Here is a 20,313-nt window from a genome sequence, read left to right on the forward strand (position 1 = left end):
CGGGGCCGCGGGGCCGGGGCTGGGGCTGGCTGCCCCCCGGCGCCGTGCCCCTGGGGCTGGCGGGCGCCTTCCTGGGCGCGGGCCGCTACCTGCTGCGAGGCGGCGCGCGGCCGCGGACGGCGGCGCTGCTGCTGGCCGCCTGCTGCGGGGGGGAGGCGGTGGCGCGGACGGCGCTGGCGGCGGGGGAGGACCGGCGGCGCTCCCTGGCCGCCGCGGGGGTGGTGCTGAGCTGCCTGGCCGCCGCGACATGGCTGGTGCTGAGGCTGCGGCAGGGCGTCCTCATGCTCGCCGTCACTAGCGCGGCCAGGACCACGTCCCTCGTCGCCTTGGAGAGGGTCCCGGCGTCCTGGCGGCCCTACCTGGCCTACCTGCTGGGGCTGCTGGGCGTCCTGCTGGCCGGCTACGCCGAGCGGCTCTGGCCCCCGCGGCGGGCCGCCCCGCTGGCGGAGCCTCCCGCCGCCCCCCCGGCCGCGGACGAAGCCCCGGCGCTCAGGCGGCGGCGGCGGTCCAGCTCCATGATCTCCGCCGAGATGTCGGGCGGCGGCGGCGGCAAGAGCCACCGGCGGACCTCGCTGCCCTGCATCCCCCGCGAGCAGGTAAGGCGCCGCGCGCGGCGGCGGGGAGGGCGGCGGGGAGCGGAGCGCGGCTGCTCCCCCGAGGGGACGGGCACGCGGCGCCGGGAGCCGCGGGACGGAGCCGCGGGAGGACCCGGGCCGCCCTGCCCCGGGAGCTGGGGACGGAGCTCGGAGCGGTTCGCGTCTCACAGCCCGGAGCGGGGTTTGCTCTTCGGGAGCGCGGCGGAAAGTTGAGGCGGTTGTTACGGTACCGCACCGCCGCGCCCCCGGAGTCCCGGGCGCCCCGCTGAACCGGCCCGGACCCGTCGGGGTGCGTGCGGGGCGCGGCGGGAGCGGCCCCCGATCGCCTCCCTTGCGAGCGGCCCGCCGTGCTTCGCTGCACTTTGCCTCCCCGGGGCTGCGCCTGACGCCGTCCCTCGGCTCGGCGTGCGAACGGACACGGGGTGCTGCCGTTCATCTCAACTTTGCTGTCTTTAAGCGGCCGCGATTCGCACGGAGAGGGGAAAACTTTCTCGCCGCTCACGCAGCCTTATAAATGCGCACCTGAAAAAAAAAAAACGGGAGAAGGAGCACACGGACATCTTTACGGCACGGCTGCAGGGAGCCCTGCCGCGGGCACGAGTTCGGCACAGTTGCCTGCCCGAAGCGCGTCCTTCTTTCTGGGGCTGTAGGGCTGCACCCCAACAGAGCTGTCCCCGGCCGGGCGTGCAGCCCTGAGCGGTGGCGCAGGGGGAAACCCGGGCAAAACTTTCTTTCCCTATCGGTTTTGCAAAGGACTCTGTGAGCAGCGCTCACCTGGAGCTGCTGCCCCACGCCGAAGGTTTCACTCGGTCTTTTGGTGGATGAGCACTGCGGTGTTTTCTCGACAATGGCACCGAACCAAACGGTGAGGGTGGGTGGGTAGGTGGGTTGTTTCTGGACGTGGTTTGGTTGCATCCTTCTGTGGTCGGTTCTGACATTTGCTAGCGGAGGGCCTGACAGCCTGATACACCTGAGGCTTCTTTTACAACCAATGTACTTATTGATTTAGCGTTTCTGTTTAGATGAACCAAATATTGACCACGGCGTCCCAGCAAATACGGTGTGGAAAAAATAGAAGTTGCACTCTCAGTTCTGACTCTGTTTTCATACAAACCGGGAGAGAAGGGGATGAGACTGATTGGTAAATGCAATACATAAGGCAAGGAATTAACACCGCTTCTCCTCGATGACGCTCAGCTTTCCTGGTGGCTTTTTACAGCAGGCACTTGTAGTGTTTTAAACGCATTTCCATCCACTCTCACACTTTTGCAGTTCATGTGTTTGAGTGTAACCTTTTGGGGATGGGGCTCCCTGGTTGTGGCCGCATCGTTCTCTCTGTGATGGAGGCGCTGACACCGTGGAGGGCTGCATGGACCCGAGGTGGTATCGTGCCCTTCTTGTGCTCCCTGTAGGGCAGTGCAGGCTGTGACCCCATGCCAGGTTGGGCCGCTGGGCGCTGGCGCTGCTCTGTGCACCCACTGCAGGATTTTTGGCAAATCTCGCTTTCTTTTGTTCTCGCTCGGTATTGATCAACAGCGAGATCTGGTGTCGCCTGCGTCACTGCGTGGTTTGAAATGGATCACTACTTCCACGTCTAGGGCGAGTTTTTCTCTCGTCTTTAAGCACGTTTTGGCTGTACGTGAATGGACTTCCTCAGTAAGTGTGGCAGTGCGGAGGAACAGAGACCCCGGATCTCGGGGTAGTGCTGCGGGCAGTGGGGCTCTCCCACCTCCCAGCAAACAGCACATCTGTTTGTAGCCAAACATCGTCTCCCTGCGGACTTACAGAAACCATAGGTAAATGTTTCTCTTTTGGACGGCTTTTAAATATAACTTGTTAAAAATAGAGAGGAGGGCTTGACGAGCGGGAGCGGGCTTGCTCTCACCCCTGGCATTAGAAACCATACCCTGGGCCCAAAGGCACTTGGCGGTGTGTCTGAGAGCCACCACCCATCTCTATCAGGAAATGGATCTGTGTCGTTGCGCTGAAATGTCTGCTCACAGCTGCTGGGTAACTGTAGGAGAGGTTGTAGAGGTGCTTCCCATCACCTCGCATGTATGCTTTCCCGTTGCTGAGCACTTAAACTTTTATTTTCCCTGTTTGCTTCTGTGTATAGAAGAGTCTGCAAAAGCTGGAGCTTTCTCCAACTGAACTGAGTTTTGTTTGGTCACACATATTTCGGTCACATTCTGATTTTTTTTCCCCGCTAGAACACAAATCTGGCTTTCTTGGGCCTTGTGATACAAAGGGCCGGACCAGGAGTTGCAAAGCGACATCACTGAGAGGTGCATTAATATGGTTAAAATTAAGAGTACGTAAGCTGTGTTTAAGCACTCATAGGAGTAGCTGCAAATGGGCATGTCACTGTCTATCACTCAGTCTGCTGAAACATCTCATCTGCGTCGCTTAAAAGGAACTTAGAAAGTTTAATTAAGAAGCACACCACTGCTACCAACACACACTCACACACTCAGAACTTTTCTTTCTAAAGGAGCTCTTATCAAGTTCTGGTTTCGTTCTGGCTGGGGGCTCATTTTGATGCCTTTTCTCCCTCCACTTCAGCCCATTCCCTGAACGAAAGGTTCCATGCTGCCATGTGTGTGTTTCCCATTCCCAGCCCGCTCCTGCCCGCAGCTGAGCGCTGCTCTGGTGGTTCCGCCAGCACTTCTGAGGATGTGCAGCTCCTGCAGGGCTCAGCTCAGCTCACCCAGCTCAGAGCAGGGAGAAATTGTGAATGGGTGAGAATGAGACAGACAATGAATGAATGAATGAATGAGCAATGTTGGTTTTTGTTTGTTTTTTTTTTTTTTTTTTCCCCCTGTAAATGCACAAGCAGCTTTTGGAGTTTCTTCTTCAGGTTTTTGCAGACGTTTTTACAGAGTGGTCTGTGTCTTGATGTGTACAACCTTGTATGGCTGTTGTATTCTGGAGGCTGATAAGCAGTGCTCGTGCCACCTGCCCTGCCTTCAACCAGTGGCCGTGGCAGCCCGGCGTGTCCCTGTTGGTGGCAGTGGAGGTGGCCCTGCCTGTCCTTAAGGAAAGGCTCCGTGAGCTCCCTATCACAGGTCTGGGGGACAGTGCTGTGACAGTTTGCACGGTCAGAGATGGCGCTCCAGCAATAAGATTAGAGGAGTGGATGAGAAAAAGAAATAGATTTGTTGGATTATTTTATTTTATTTTAATATTTTATTTTTCGAAGGAGATATTCAGCCTTCACCCATTCTTCTCATTGTTTGACAGTGGGAGCTCTGTCAGTGCGAGGAACATAACACTTTCCCCCTTCCCTCTTTCCTGGCTCTCTGATATACTCTTCTCTTATAACCAGGTTAGTGCTGCATATCCTGCCCCTTGGCATGGGGATAAGGTAGGTCTGCGTGCAACACACTGAGGTTTTAAACCCTGAAGAATTAAAAACAGATAAACGTGGATGCTTCCAAATGCACGTCTCCTATTAGACACGGGGTGCATTAACCTCCTTCTTCTAATACGTGTTACTGAGCTGTAATGACTCCAATCAGATTTACCGGCGGTACCACGGGGGTCACCAGAAGCTGCCTAACACTGCATAGCTGTCACCCAGTGACTGCTGCAAGCCAGCTGGGTGCGAGCTCTATGTATGGCTCCAGGAGGAATCATGCTGTGATTCCAGATGTTTCATACATACATACATACATATATTATATATATATATATATATATTTGCACGACTTCATTTGGGCAAACCCACCTATGTGTTTTTATTCCTCTTTCAGCCTCACAAGAAAATTAAATAAACTGCTGATTGAACTCTCGCGGCAGACAAAAATAGAGTCTGACCCGATCGGATAAATCCAGAAATGGATTGGCCAAAAAGAGTGAAGTCCAGCAGTGACTTTCGGCTCTTTCTGCGCGGTGTGAAAACGCAGAGCTGTGGGACTGACTGAAAGCCATCCTGTGTGCGCCGGCTGTCGTGTTAATTAAATAAACAGCCCAACAGTGACCTGTGTGTGTGTGTGAGAGGAGTTGTGCGGAGCTTCCCAGGGCTGGAGGGGAAAGCAGTGCTTTTGGAGGAAGGAGAGGGCCGCTGCAGTGAAAGCATTGGGCGAGGGGCTGTGATTTGTGGAGGGAATGTTGATGTAGAGATGTGCAGCTTAGAGCAGATGAGGGAATAAAGGTGAAGGCCCGGAGAACAAAGTGAGAGCTGCTCTTTGGGTGCTTTTTCCTTCTCCGCTGGTTCTGCAGAAGCTCCCTGACGGATCCTTTCCTCAGAGTCCCCTCTCAGCACTGAGTGCTGCAGCTTCGGACCCGTTTTTCAGGTTTTGGGTTGTGTGTGTTTTTTGCTGTGAGCCCTGGCCCGAGTGCAGTGGGAGCATCAGCATCGGAGCAGGGATCTGCGAGGGAGAGGGGAAAAAGTACAGCAAACGGGAAGATAAAAACTCCGTGTCTGCCCAGGCTGGGGGATGTATCGGTGTTTTCCTCTCTCAGCTGAATCCCGGGGACGAAATGAGATGGGACGAGGAAGAGCCTCTCTCTCCCGCTGCCCTCCCACCGCACACCGCAGCGCGGGCCGGGCCGGGCCGTGGCCGCAGCGCTCCCCTAGGGGGCACACGAGCCCCTGCGCGGCCCCGGCAGCGCCAAAATCTGTCCGTGGTACTTAACGGGATGGCTTTTTCTTCTTTTTTCCTCTTTTTTTTCCTTCTCCTCCCCCTCCCCCCGTTTCCCCCCACATATCGACATTATTATAACTGCTTTGCGATTTTTTTCTTTTTTTTTATTTTCTTTTTCTTTTTTTTGTTTGAAAGTCCTTGAAACTTTTAGGCTTTTGGAAGTCCTACAAGCCATGTGAGTAACTGAAATCCTGGTGCAGAGAGGCTGCAAAGAATCTGCAAAACAAATCGCTGTTGCTTTATGTATGGTGGCATCTCACAGTTCTTCTGTGCAGATGTTTATTAATAAATGAAATGGGAAACACTGTGCAAAGAGATGCTGATGGAACAGCACTGTTATTCTGGTCTTTTCTCACTGCTGCATACAGGAGGCAGCCCCGTGGTCCTGGTGCCACCCTACAGCGCTGCCAAAAAGAAGGTGAAATAGGACCTACAGGAAAGATATTGGTTGTGCGAGTTTGGCTGGTGAATTTACATTGTTACTCCTGAAACCCACCAGGAAAAGGACTTTGTGTCAGCTGGTAGCACTGGGCAATGAAAAACTGTGTGTGTGTCTTAACTACCTATTTATATGTATATATGTACACATATACAAGTACACTTACGTATATATCTATATAAATCTCTATATTTAAGTGCAGTAACTAAAAAGATGGCTAACCTTTGCTCAACCATTGCTCTTAGGATGGCTAAATATTTCTCTTAGAAACACCTTAGCCTGAGTGAGAGCTATGTAAGGTATTATTACTACATCAGTGTCTATTGGAAAGCTGTAGAATTTGTCATTTTCTGAGGATCGATTCACCGATAGCTGTTGCATTTCTGTTGTTTTCTTCTTTTGATTTAACTAAACCTGTGTATTAGAATAATCTGACGGACTCCAGCTTCCTTAGTGTAAAAGTGTCAAAATTGTAGGGAAATGATGTAACTTAACTTTAAAACTGAATGTCACTTATTCAGAGCGGCATCCTTCTAGCTGCTGTTTGTTCACAAGCTTGCTCGTGAAATGAAATCCATATGGAAAGAGGTGAGTGTTTGAATGCCAAAGGTTAACCATTTTTTGAGTTCCTGCTCTTAAGAGTTCCAGCAGGATAATTATACTTTCATACGTCTCTGTATGCTGGAGCTGCACCCGTGGCATCAGCACGAACCAGAGCTTTTCCTCATCGCAAAGAACAGACACTTCTGCTTGTCTCTTGCACTTGCTTTTGCTATAGTTTTAAATAAACCAAAGGGTGTCTGTGATTAATGTTGTGGAGCACAGGCAGAACACTGATGTATATTCTAACCTATGTTACGTGCAAGTAGAGATTTTCAGCAAAAATACAAACCTCAGATTGACCTTAAAATGCAGCAGCAGTGATGTTGCTGGGATGGCAGTCTGCAGAGAGACCCTCAGGAGCACTGTCTGTGTATCTGACCAGTAGGGAAAGAAGGAATGTGGGAAGGGTGAGGCAGCAGCTGAGAAGTTGCATATGAGAGATGTTTTTTCTACTTCTAATCCAGGTAGACTGGACCAAGCTTTGGATAGCCTGAAGAAAAAAACAACACCTCATCTGTTTTTGTCTATTAAATGACAGCTAGAGAGGTGCAAACCTCTGCAGAAGGGCAAATCCAAAAGGGCTGCACAATCACATCTTATGTGTTATCCCTCTGTTACTGCAGAGCTTCAAGAACTTTTAGTAGGATATTTTTGTTTTTTCTTATCACAGCCTGATAGAGCTCACCCATTAGGGCCATTTCTGTGTTGGGGATACTGAAATCCTTGCCCTGGCACTCACCAGGTGAGCAGCAGAAAGTGGTAGATGCCGGTGAAGTTCTAAGATGCATTTCTCTTCAATTTTACTGGCAATGTTAACAATAGGTTGCTATTGAAAATGCGTGTTTGCTGTGTTTTGTACTGATAAGGAATTTCATTGTGTTTGGGTGGATCTATAGTAGTAAGATAACAAATTGGATGTTTGAGTCTGCAAATGTGGTTGTAACATTGTGGAGCTGGAGCTCTACATTTCACTCGTGTGAGACAATGAACACCTTTAACTCCTCGTGGAGGCTGCTCAGGAGTATTTTAAATTTTGGATTATGGAAGATATAGTTTGCTAAAAATGCTTTATATTTATTTTCTTTTCATAGTAGCTACTGATGATACCCTCCCTGCCTCCACTGACTTCAGTGGAAATTGAGGGGTGCCCTGTCCTACCAGGAGAGCAGCTCGATCCTTTCAGTTGCATCATCAGTGAGGGTGAGGGTGTGTTTCCAAACAGAGAGCTGCAGATAGTTTTTTTTTTTAATGGTTTTTTTTTTTTAAATTACTATTATTTATTTTTATTTTTATTTTTTTGGAGCAGATATCTATTCATTTTGTCTTCTTAAAGAATGAAATTCAAAGCAACTGTTGTGCTGATTGGATTGTCACCTGAGATCTTGTGGCCTATTTTTATGTGTGTGCACATACATGCATATTCATAAATCATGCCTTTATACGTACATATTCATATGCAGGTGTGTGCGTATATATAGAATCACCAAAACATAGAGTCCTTAAGGTTGGAAAAGACCTCTAAGTGCATCTAGTCCCACCAACAGCCCAGCACTACCATGCCCACTAGCCATGTCCCTCAGTGCTACATCCACATGTTTGTTCTGGATAAACCTCCAGGGACGGTGACTATACCACCTTCTTGAGCATCCTCTTCTAATGTATCACCACTCTTTCTGAGGAGAAATGTTTCCTAATATCCAATGTGAACCTCCTCTGGCACACCATGAGGCCATTCCCTCTTGTCCTATTGCTATTACCTTGGAGAAGAGGCTGACCCGCACCTCACTACAACATCCTTTCAGGGAGCTGTGGGGAGCAATGAGGTCTCCCCTGAGCTCCTTCTCCTCTTCTCCAGACTGAACAATTCCAGTTCCCTCAGCCACTCCTCATAAGACTTGTGCTGCAGATCCTTCCCCAGCTTCTCAGGATAGTACATATTCAAATTAGAAATGGGATGATCATGGGTTTTTTTTGGTCATTTTCCCCCCAAAATATTTGGTGTTTCCCAAGAGCAATTGTTACGGTATCATAGAGGGATGGGACTGTTTGTTTGTTTTTGAGAGGACAGTCTGCAGACTGAGTTATGTATGACACCACCCTTCCCAGATGTTTAATGATGATTTCTGATTTCACAGGTAGGCATGGTTCTTAATGCCACACCCTCTGTAATCACCGCTTGACTTTTGATAGTTTTGATGTTCTTTTTTTTTCTTTTCTAACTCGCTAAATTTTTCCTTTTTTTGCCGTTAAACACTTCAGTGGTGACTTCGGTAAGTGCACGTGTACTTACATGCTCTAAGTGCATGCATTCCAATATGACAGCTGAACTTGGTGCTGCAGCTCAGTTCTAGAGGCGCCTGGCACTAGGTGCTTGCTTTATATGGTGCCTTTGGTACCTAGCCTGGCTTACCGCTAATTTTGGCCGTGACGTGGGGCTGAGAGCTGGCTAGACGTGAGCAGCTGATAAGCTCTCTGTGCTGCCAGAGCCAGCGATGTTCTCATGGGCATAAATGGGAGCTTGTTCAGCATGGAGCTCTGCCTGGTCAGAAGCGCGATAAGAGCAGTTGAAATAAATAGGAGACTTAAATTTTTGCAGATAAGAATGATGATCTTCAGCTGGCAAAACTTGTTCTGTTCTGTATAATGAATGTATTACTGCTGCAGTGTACCCAGTTTTAAAGCAGCTGTCAACCGATTAGCATTTGTTATTTATTAAGACAGCTCTGAAAATGAGTGGCAGAAATGCCACCTCTGTAGACTTCATTCCCAGAGATTCACTGTGTTTCTGTTGACTTCTAAATTCTTTAGGAGGTGAAATGTTGCAATATTAGTCACACCCCGTTACTGGCTTTTATTTTAAGCTTAATTCATATGCGTGGTTCATTCTTAAATGCAGTCCTAATTGTCTACTGATTTCATAAAAAACTCAAATGAATGAACATTTTTTACTGGAGGATTTGGTGCTGTGCTGCCTGTGTGTCTGTGAGGAGCTGAGTGGTGAAGAGGACTCAGCCAGAGGCTCAGGGATTAGAGAGGGGATGAGGGTGGAAGGGGAGCCTTACCCTTCCCAGTGAAAGTTCTCTGCTGAGATGTGCAGAGCTTTTTTGTTTTCATAACGCCCAGGAGCAGGCAGGTGTAGAACTAGGGGTATGCAGCTGGATTGCTTCGTTTCGGACAGTGCTGGCTGTGTCCAGGCCTTGCTGCAGACTGCCCTGAGAAACCACTCAGTGGCAAATAGAAATATCGTCTGTGTTGCACTGATATTGAAAACTGCCTTCTGGGTTGCAGAAAACAACATGCTTATTCTTACTGAGCTTGCCGTCTTTGTGTCGAGCAGTGTAATAGAGGAGCCTATGATAATAGTGCAACAATTAGACGGGTCAGGGTGCCAGCACTTCAGCACATAGTCAAGCTTAAATTCCACTTGAGGATCCAAGCCTGTTGTTTCCTTTTGGCAAGGCACCTTTGGAGTCAGAGCCAGCTAATAGGAAATACTCAGCACTGGGGCTTAGCTGAAATTTAGGACATCCGAACCGAGCTTTCTGGGTACGTGTGATGTGGGGAGAGAGAGATGGCAAAACCGAACATTTTTGAGTGAAGTGGTAAAGAATGATTGTTCATCTCCTTCCTCTTAAATCTTTATTTCACATTTCTTTTCTCATGTGCCTGCTGAATCAATCTAGTCCCAGAACGTGGGATGTTCTTCTGGTTAAATGGAAGGTATAGATTTGGGAACAGCATTGACCACAAGGCAGATTCATTATATTTTGTTCCAGTGTTTTAGCTCTCATCATCCTTGAATGTGGACTTTTCCTTCAGTATTTTTTTTTAATAGAAAAGAGAGAATGTCCCTAAGATTATCCTTAAAATGCTCTGACTTGAGGCTGTGATCTGCCATTTGAGCAGGCTTTCAGGAAAGTCAAAATTTGAAATTCTATATTCGTGCCTGGATGTGCTGTCTTGTTCAGATCTTTAGAATTTATTGTTCTTTTGGGAATCGCAGTAAATCCATGATCAAAAGTGATACAATTGTTGGCCATGAATTAGTGCTGTTCCTTAACGGAAGGGAGCCTGCAACTGCAAATGTACATACTCGTTTCATGTTCTGATTTGTTTCTATATATTGTCTGTTCTCAATATAGTTATGAGAAACACTGATTTTTTTTCAAAAACTGAAGTGAGTGTATTATAAAATTTACTGATATGCACTTAAAAGAGAAAAAAAAAAAAAAAAAAAAAACAGAAAAGGAACACCCACACAAAAAAAACCCCAACACCCTGAATCCTCAGCTTTTGGGAACTGTGTCAAGCCAGTTGGCTTTATAACCGTGCCATTTACTTCTGGGAACTTGACTTTAGAGGCTTATAAGTCTTTTATTTGGGTACGAGTTTTAGAACTGAGGTGCAGTAAATGCTCAGATCATCTTAAACATTCACAATAGCAGGTTAAGGAGGAGAGAACTTTAGTCAGGCACTTGATAGTGCAGAAAGTTTATTTCTCTGTCTTGTTCTCTGAGTGCATTGTAATCTAAAATGATGCATCAGTGTTGGTAAGCGTAATTGTGTCATATGCCGTCCTTGGAATGAATTTGCAGTTTCAGATGTTTTTAAACAAAATTTTGCATATCCAAACTCTTAGGTGTATGAATTTTTTCAAGCAACCGTTCAGTAAAAAATAAATGTAGGAGAAATCCTGTGGCACTGATACCCACATGCTCTGAGTTAACAGCTTACTTAGTGCCTCTCTTTTGAGATGTGAGGAGTGTTCCATGTTGCATTTTAAGCTAGGAATGGTTGCCATTGATGAGCTGAGTCTTCCTTCCTTATTCTCTGTCTTCTAGTCCAGGAAATCTGAATCCTATCCCCCTACATTAAAGACAGGCCAGAGAAGTGAAGGGTGGGCTTTGGACACTCAGTTCTTCTTCCATGTGTAAGGAAGCCAAGTTAGACTTGCTTCAGAGTGTGACTGTTGCCCATGAGACGTTACCACCTTGCCTGGTGGTAGCTTTTCCTTAGCTCGTCTCACTGCTTTCCTTTCAAACAGATTCTAGAGTATCTAATTTTTTTCAATTTGTTTGTTTGCTGAGCCAGATAAATCCATCTATGAGTCTGAATGTAAGGAGGTGCTATCTCTGATTTCAAGGGGCAAGTTATCTTGCTCTAAGAAATGCAAAGACTTGAATGCAAGAATTCTTTGGTGCCTTGTAGGAAACTTCCATACAATGATGACAGATATGCTCTGGTTATAATATTTGATATGACTGTGAAGGGCTTGTAAATAAATAGAAGAAAAATAGAAAAAAAAAAAAAACACTTTCTGAAAATCATGGGAATAATTTCCAAGTATTATGTGATGTCTGACTTAAGAATGTATATTCATTTGAGAAAGATGTTTGAAAGTTTCCCATTTGCTAGCGCCAAATCAAGAAATGCATTCAGTTGATTACCACTCTTATTTCACCTCTCCTCCTCTTTATGGAATCTCTTAATTTTAACACTGCACTTTTTTAGTCCTTTCCATAAGCAGTAGTGGCCTTTCACCTTTTTGGGACAGTTTGTTCTGAGTGATGGCTGAAGCGATAGCACGGCTCCTGTGACATCAGAAACATTTTTGTTGGCAGTTGTTCCTGATGAAAGACTCTATAATCTGACAGTGGTGAAGATGACTAAGTAGAGACAGATTTATGTGGAAATCTTATTAATACCCATAAAAGACAGAATGAAGGCATAAGAAATTTGGCTCCAAAAGAACAACCAAAAAATGCTCTGTTCTTAGAAGCATTTGGCACAGCTCCATCATGCCTTTTGTGGGAACTGGCTCTTTGTCTGGCCTAATCTCAATGCATTTTTTTCCTCCTTTTTAAAGATTACTGAAAACTTCCACTTTTCCCTAACTTTCTCACAGTAGAAAAAAATTAATTTTCACTTTGGTAATGCACAAATCAGTTAATTATTTAAAAAACAATGCAAAACAGATGTCTTTTTTTTTTTTGTTTCTCAGTGAAGATTTAAGAGTAGCCTTGCTGTGATATCTTCCACCAAATGTCCCAAGATGTTGTATATTGCTCTCATAATAAAAGCGATTTATAAGGGAGTAATATTGTTCAGCTACAGAATGTGACGGCTGGAAAGAAACTGCATCATGGATGGGAAATCATAATTCATGTCTTTGGTGCTTGGATCTGAGCTTATGCTGATTCTTTGAGAGCTGAGAACAGGATCTGAATTTCATAGTGGAGGTTCATCTGTTCATAATGGGTTTTGTGGTTCCAAAACTTATAGTAGGTGGTTCTAGTTTTGTCACTTTGGGACCCAACTGAGCATTGTGGGTTTTTTATGTCCTGTGTATGTATTCATTTTAGCCAGTCTGTAGCTTTGGGACCCTCACTGGCTCCCCTGCTGCTGGTACCAAGGCTCCCAAGAACAGTGCCCTGCATGGCACACTCAGCACGCTTATTTCACATTTGCTCTTGACAGCGCAAGTCCCTCTATCATACTGCTGGGGAGAAATCCTCCTTCAGCCTTTAATTCATTCAGCCTGGTGTGTGATGAGTATTGAAATGTGCCTGCAGTAAAGGGAGAGCCAACCCAATGCCAACAGTCAACTGAAAGGTTCCTCCTAGTGGTTTTGATACTGGCCTGGGGAGATCCCTGTGATGCTTGGTGCATGCTGAGCTACATGGGCTTGTCTGTGTAGCTGCAGTGGGGTTTCTACTTAAAATATTAATCTGAATTTTTACTATAATACATAGTACATTCAGGCAAAAAATTGTTACAAACAAAATACCCGAATGTGTTCTTTGCGTGTGAGTAGAGCTTTTCATTGTGGAAATGATTTATAATATTCTGAACAATATTTCTTCCCAATTCCTGTTGCATATGTAATTGAAACAATTTCTAGTTTCCTTTAAATTATTTCTTTAATGAGCTAGGCATGTAATTAGTCAAGACATTTTGTTTTAGGTCTTTAAGTGATCCTTGTGCCAGTGAGCATCTTGTACTTTTTCCATATGTGTATTATTTTTCCCAGTGAGAACAGTATGCCAACCTCACTCCTGATGTGAACACATACTGATTTGAAATAGGAAGCAAAAAAGTAGCTCTCAGGGCTGGCTTATGAGCAAGATCTTTGTCTGTCTTTATTTACTTCTATGTCTTAAACACATATAGATTTTAGTTCTGTTCTTAGCACTTCCTTTGATGTTATAACCCTTTCAGAGGAATAAAGTAACAACAAAAGTAAGAAGAAAACAGGAAGGAATCCCTGTCTGGATGAGAAAATCATTTGTATTTTATAAAAATCTTCTCCATGAGCTGTTGCTTATGGACCTGGAGAGACATCTTCCATGGACTCATCTTTGGCCTCTTTCCCTCATCTGGTGACAGTATGAGGTGTAGATCTTTGCCCCACCATAGGTGGGATTGATATCCCGCAGATGACGGAGGTTCATATCTAAAGTCCCAGGGCTGTGCTCCCATGTTGGCAGCACTTGCCGTGATGCTCTTTGGGTTCCTAAGATGGTATAGTTCTTCTTCATTAACTATTGGTAAAAATTCTGAAATGTCATCGTCACCTGTCTTCTACTTCTGTTTTTGCTTTTTTGTGTCACTTTGGAGAGGAGCAATGCTACAAGAAAACATGTTTTGTCAGGCCAGTAGGTTTTAAGTTGCTTTGTCAGATGCTCCCAAATAGAGCTGCCAGTATTGAAATCTGTTACTCCTTTGATGTTTAATATCCAATGTTGAATTGGTGTTCCCCTCTGCTGATTTCATGTAGTGTTCTCTACATAAAATTTTACTGTTTTACTGTTCTCCTCATCTTTCGGAAGCCCTGCATACTTCTGGCCTTACCTTGAATGGTGCATCTTGTGTTCAACCTATGCTGAACCTGGTGAGCAGTAAGAATGAACTTGTGGATAGACTCATCTCATGTCACATTTCATATTAAACACGGTTGCGGAAAAGCTGTAGAAGGTAGGCTTAGTTCTTGTTGGCCCAGGGGCAGGGGTGGGAGGTGGGGCACTGAAGCTGTGAACTCTGTTCTAATGTTGAGCTGCTCCAAGTTGAAGGGCTGCAGTGCTTCTCTTTAGGTTTCTGGGAAGCTGAACTCTTCTTGAGTGAGCTTTATCTTGTTGGCCATAGTTGAGGCAATTAAATACCACGTTAAGTGAGTTGAAGAATCAGTGCCATATTCTTCATTTGTCACATCTAACCTTCCATCCTTCAAATGTGTGACTTGCCTGAGACTGGCTAGCTTCATGCTCTGCAAAATGAGCCTGTAGAGGAATTTGAGTCAAGCTTATTTTGAAGGGAAACGTGTTTCTCAGTCCCCCCTTGCCTGCCACAGAGGCCAAACGCATCGCATCCGGTGTCCGCTGGAAGTCCAGAGTTCCCCCTGAATTCTTCTCGTACTTGACAGCTCCTCCCTGCTTTGTATATACAAACAACATTCTTTGAGGGGACTGGAGAGGGTGGAAATGGCTACAAACAAAACCCAGATCTTTTCTGATATATCAGAAGATACCAGAAAAGAATAGTGGGCTCTGTGTCTGCTGCTAGCTGACTTCTTTTCATCCTGCCTATTTTGTAACAAAGGAGGATTTGTTTGGATGTTGGGGAAAGCCTTCCTAGCAGTAATGGTAGTAAAGCACTTCAACAAGGGAAATTTCATGTATACATGACAGGCTCTTTTAAAATAGACTTTTAGATGTTCTTCCATGCGGATCTGGATGCCTGCTTTTTCTTAGGCCAGTGTTCCCAGAAAATAAACAGAATTTCTTGCCTCTGCTGCTTTACCCTTCCCTGATTCGGGAGCTTCTGTGCTGTTTGGTTTGCATTATCAAGTTGTGATTGGTGGCAGAATTTTGTTTACTTTTCTTTTTTCTTCCCTTTCAGTGGTAGCTTTGGGTCCCAGGTAGGCTTCTCACTGCTCTTTGTTTTGGCCGAGCTACAGGTTGATTTATGAAGCTCGCTTGTTAGCTCAGTGCCTCTGTGGCTGCCAGCAGAGCGCTGTGTGGTGTGAGTGAGATGGAGCGGCCGGGAGCTGGGTAAGAGACGGAAATCTGAAGGACGTGACAAAGCCAGGCCTTTCTGTCCCCGCTTACGTCAGCTAGCAGAGCTCCAGTCTGGGGAGAGCTTTCACGTGAGGAAGGGCCTGGGGATGTGTTCAGGTCAAGTACAGCACGTTCGAGGTGTGACACCCCTCCACCCCACCCAGCAGTTCTTGCATGGTTGGTTTTTTATATGCTTGTCACACCGTATTGGGTTGTTTCTTTTTTTCTCTCTCTCTCTTTTCTTTTTTTTTTTTTCTTTTTCTTTCTCTCTCTCTTTCTTTGTTTCTTTTTTTTTTCCCCTCCCCTCCCCTCCCCTCCCCTCCCCTCCCCTCCCCTCCCCTCCCCTCCCCTCCCCTCCCCTCCCCTCCCCTCCCCTCCCCTCCCCTCCCCTCCCCTCCCCTCCCCTCCCCTCCCCTCCCCTTCCCTCCCCTTCCCTTCCCTCCCCTTCCCTTCCCTTCCCTTCCCTTCCCTTCCCTTCCCTTCCCTTCCCTTCCCTTCCCTTCCCTTCCCTTCCCTTCCCTTCCCTTCCCTTCCCTTCCCTTCCCTTCCCTTCCCTTCCCTTCCCTTCCCTTCCCTTCCCTTCCCTTCCCTTCCCTTCCCTTCCCTTCCCTTCCCTTCCCTTCCTTCTTTTTTGCAGTTCCTTCAGCCTGAGCTCACTGGATGGTTCTTAAATGGCAGTTAGAATCTCTGCTTGCCAACTGTAAAATTGCCCAATCAACTCCAGGAGATAATAATTCCCAGAGGATACCTCTGAACGCTTTGACAGTCATTAGGAATATGTCAGATGCCCTCAGGTATTTTTCTGAGAAAGGCGTCTCATTTTCAAAACTTACCTGCCTTGTTAAGAACTAAATACCTGTACTATGACCTGTAATAAAAGCCCTCTTTTAAATTTGTGTTAAATCCTCTTAAAGAACTTCCTGGTTAATGCTGCTCATCATAGAAATAAAGCAGCTGCTTTGACTGAGAGAAGGTTTTTTAAAAAAATGTCTCAGATGAGGAGGAGTTTCTCAGCTGGATGAATGTCAGTAGGCTGGGGCAGTGCAGTCCAGAGCTGGAGCATTCCACCTTCCATAGGAGTCTGGAGAGCACAATGAAACGGGGTCTGAGGACTGAGCTGTGTATTCAGTGGGGAGGTGACACCCTTGGGGAAGCTGTGACAAGAACTAAGATTTTCATGATTCTCCTTTAGATCAAAGGAAGGAAAGAGTGTGGTGTGTTTTGGTCTACTGAACTTGAAAGATAAACCCCTTCCTTCCTTCTCATGCTAGGTTCCAAAATTGGAGAATGGCATTTGGAAAGTGATGCTGACCACACTGGCGGCTTAAAATACCTGGTTAAAATTATTTCCAGAGACTTCTGTAGCTTTGAAAATGCAAAACTGTATAGCTCTATATTATATTTAATTCCTTCATATGCCTTACCCTCCTTCCTCTGAACTGGGAAAGCAGAATTAATTAAAATATAAAACAACTTTTCCCCCCCCAAGAATGCACCACCAACAAAATAAACAGAAAATATTGCTTAGGATGATGCTTCTGTCATTCTGGTGTTTCCAGTTGTGAGTCTGCAGTGGTTAGAGGGCTGTTAATTGAATTACATCCTTGATATTTATGTCTCTCTCCCTGTGCATGGGGGTCTGTGGACTCGGACATCCTGGGCTCAGAACAGGGACAGGAGTGTTGTGCTGTGGTCTCAGCATTACAAGTGCAAATGACACAGTTCAGTGTTACGTAGAGAACGTGTTTGCAAAGCGGAAGTGTTTATATATAGAATAAGTATATATGCCTATTTTTAATTGATGCATGGGTACCTGCAGACCTATTAATAGATGAAAATAAGGAGAGGGGAGAGAGGAAATAAAGCACCACAGCTGTGATTTATAAAGATTGATGTGAAAACAAATATTACTCTGGAAATCAGAGGAAATTCTTTGTAAAGCATGTACAAGAAAGGTATTTTAACCCACCTCAATGATTTCCTGCCTGGCTGCATCCAAGGAAAATCAGACAGACTTCCCTCCTGCCCCCCTCAAGGGTCACTTCCAAGTAACTATTCCTCTACTCCCCCATTTCTGTTGACATTGGGTTTTATTGTTGTTTTTTTGTTTGTTTGTTTTTTGATGTTTTTCCTTTTCTCTTGTTGAAAGGTTCTTAGCTGGTCTTTTGACACAGTGTGTGAAACTGCATCTAAAATATTCATTGGTTTGGTTCAGCGTTTAACTGTGAAATGTTCCAGGCACCATATATAACTGGAGAAATGGAGGGAAGCGACTTGAGCAAAGTCACCTGGAAAACACAGGGTGCAATGAGGGGTTGAAGGGCATCCCAGGCTCATCCCATACAACGTCAGCTGCCTGAGGGCTGCACTCTGCTTAACACCCTGCTAGTCCCTAAATCTCCCTTGGATTCAATTATCTTTGGCTTTGCTATTAAAAAGGATGTTTCTAACTTCACTTAATAAGATTCCTGTTTCAATTGTCTGTCAAAAATGAGGATTAAGAAAATACACTCCAGGGACTTTATTAGATAAAAAATGGGGGGAAAAGTGAAAGAAAAAAAAGGTCTAAGAAGAAAGGGAAAAAAAGGGGGAAATGTACTTCAGAAGTGGATGCTTTACTTTCTACTGCCCAGAGAAGTTTCCCTAATTTTTTTTTAATTATTATTTTGTTTTGTTTGTTTGTTTTTTTGGCAGCAAGTCTTTGTATGCCTTGTCCTAATAAACCTTTTTCAGTGTGCATTGCAAACCACAAACACTCCATCTATCTGCAGGGAATCATATTAATAATTTGAAAAGTAACTGGAAATGAAAACAAATCTTGTTAATATAATCCATGACCTGACTTGATTTAACAAACAAACAAACAAACAAACACAATTGCCCTTAAAAACCTATTGAGATGCTGTTTCTGCGTGGAGCTGGCAAGAAACATAACCTGGAGGTCCTCTCTATCCTGCAACTGAGCACGAACGTTTGAAAGGAATGATAGATGAGCACTAAGCCAAAGACATCACGCTGGGGCTTTTCATATTTTTCTCCAGTGATCATCTTAACATTTAATGATGAGACTGATGTTTTCAAATGCCAGTTCATATTGTAAATGTAGCGTAAAAGACTGACTTGCGGGGAGAGGGGAAAGAATGAGGGCCAACTGCTTGAGCAGTGTTGAAGCGGCTCCAGCATTTAAAGGAATCAGAGATCTTTGAGGGGGTTTGTGGTTAAGGGGCATTTTCTGCTGCATCACGGCCGAGATGGCCTCATGGGGAGTTCTTTGGGTTCTTCCCTGGTGATTAAAACCACACTGCTAGGGGGCGTGGCGATGTTGGGCCCCCAGCCCTTTTTACCCTGGATACAGCAGACCCTGTATGTACCGCATGTTGTGTGGCTGTTGGTCCGTCTGTCTTGCTGTGTGGGCAAAGTCTAGCAAAAATGCTATGAAAGCAGTCTTTTTGGAGCACACTGGTTACTGAGACTGCGTGAAAGGAGGACAGGGAGGGAAAAGAACTGAGTCATTTGCCTGTGTAGGAGCGGGAGTCAGTGTGAAGGTAACGGAAATTCCTCTTGATGTGGGAACAGGTCAGGAAATTGCAGTCAGAGATGGAATAGCTTTGGAGAACGGCATCAGTAGGGCGCTTTTATCCAGCATTCTGCATGGTTTGGGGATTTAACTTCAGCCTGGGAATCAGTTTTGACATCAGTTCTTGCCTGTTGCTCAACTGCTTTGGGCAGCTTATGTTGAAGTATCTGTGACTTCCTTTATAAATGGAATTACTGTGTCATTTTCCACATCCTTTGCTTTATTAATTTAGATCTTAAGTCAAAGCCCTGGTGTAAGAGTCTTCCTGGGGGAGGGCCTGACAAGGGATGTGCATATAATGATAGCTGACACACATGGATCCCTGGTGTCGGAAGGAATTTGTAACTGCTGGAAATTACGTAGGAGAATACCTCTGGAGAGGGCCATTGCTTTGCAGAACTTTAATGAGATAAAAGGGGGAAGGGATTCAGCCCAGACACGGTACAGTCTTAACAGCTCACCGGGTCTCCCCAGCCTGAATCGTTATCATTACATGAGGCTGCAAAGTGTTAGCAGGTGGGCCAGCTCCTGCAGGACAAAGCACAGGGATGTCTAACAGACCTGCTGCCCTGCATGGCACCCCAGGGAAACTTGGAAAGCCTAGCTTGTGCCAGCATCATCTGGTAGAATTAAATCCATTCCTAATGATGTACTGGAGTGAAGCAATCAACCCAAAACTACTTATGCTTCTGAAATAAATAGGGAAACTTCTGCGAAGCCACCAGCCCAAATTCTGACTCTTATGCCCTCTCGCACTCAAATATGAGTAACCATGAGGCAAAGCAACTTCTGACAGATATGCTTACTGGGTGGGAGGAAGCTTACCTCACTGCCGGCAGCAGCCTTCCTGGAGGCTCTGTGGTGAGGTGTCCCTCTCCTTTTTATTGTTTCTGTCACATTGTGGCTCAAACTTTCTGTACATGTTGTTCAACAGCAGCAAAACCACCACTTCCAGTGTTTGTTATCCTAGGGAGGTGTATTAAAACAGCTTGGAGGGACTGGAGACCTGGCAACAACCTTGCAGTTGATAGCCCTAAAATGCCCTATCACTTATCTCATCAGATCAGGTACATAATTTTGTTCTCTGACAGTGGTTGATGCTGCTGACGCTCCTGCATTTTCCTTCCTAAAGGAAATGCTTGTGAGATTGCTCAGGTTGCTGGTTGCTTGGGGCTGTTCTGTGCAGCTTATATCCTTGTTTCCTAAGCCAGTGGTGGTGTGATCGTTCCCAAAGACTGCTGGCTGCTGCGTGGTGATGGCAGGGCTCTGCACACAAGTGCTGAACTGTTGCTCAGCTGCTCAGAGGTAACACCTAGTTCAGTCACCTCAGTTAACTTTGAAGCACAAGGTAAATTTCATGAAATTAATGGCCTCGTACTCAAAACATTGCATACAAAGA

At 45.8% G+C, this 20,313-nt stretch overlaps 1 protein-coding gene across 3 annotated transcripts in view; it reads left to right on the plus strand.

The window, feature by feature from the left end:
* Positions 1 to 231: 231 nt before the first annotated feature.
* PDE3A (phosphodiesterase 3A) overlaps positions 232 to 20,313 on the plus strand; it is a 243,226-nt gene continuing 223,144 nt past the window's right edge. For 2 of the 3 annotated variants that reach the window (XM_015291846.4, XM_025141947.3), the window contains exon 1: positions 232 to 596. In XM_015291846.4, coding sequence (XP_015147332.2) covers positions 282 to 596 — 315 coding nt within the window. In that variant the 5' untranslated portion in view covers positions 232 to 281. Of the gene's footprint in view, positions 597 to 882; positions 2,393 to 20,313 lie in introns of those variants that run through there. The other variant, XM_046905076.1, reaches the window with a different exon arrangement.

Source organism: Gallus gallus, chromosome 1, assembly GCF_016699485.2.
Source record: "Gallus gallus isolate bGalGal1 chromosome 1, bGalGal1.mat.broiler.GRCg7b, whole genome shotgun sequence".
Taxonomy (NCBI): domain Eukaryota; kingdom Metazoa; phylum Chordata; class Aves; order Galliformes; family Phasianidae; genus Gallus; species Gallus gallus.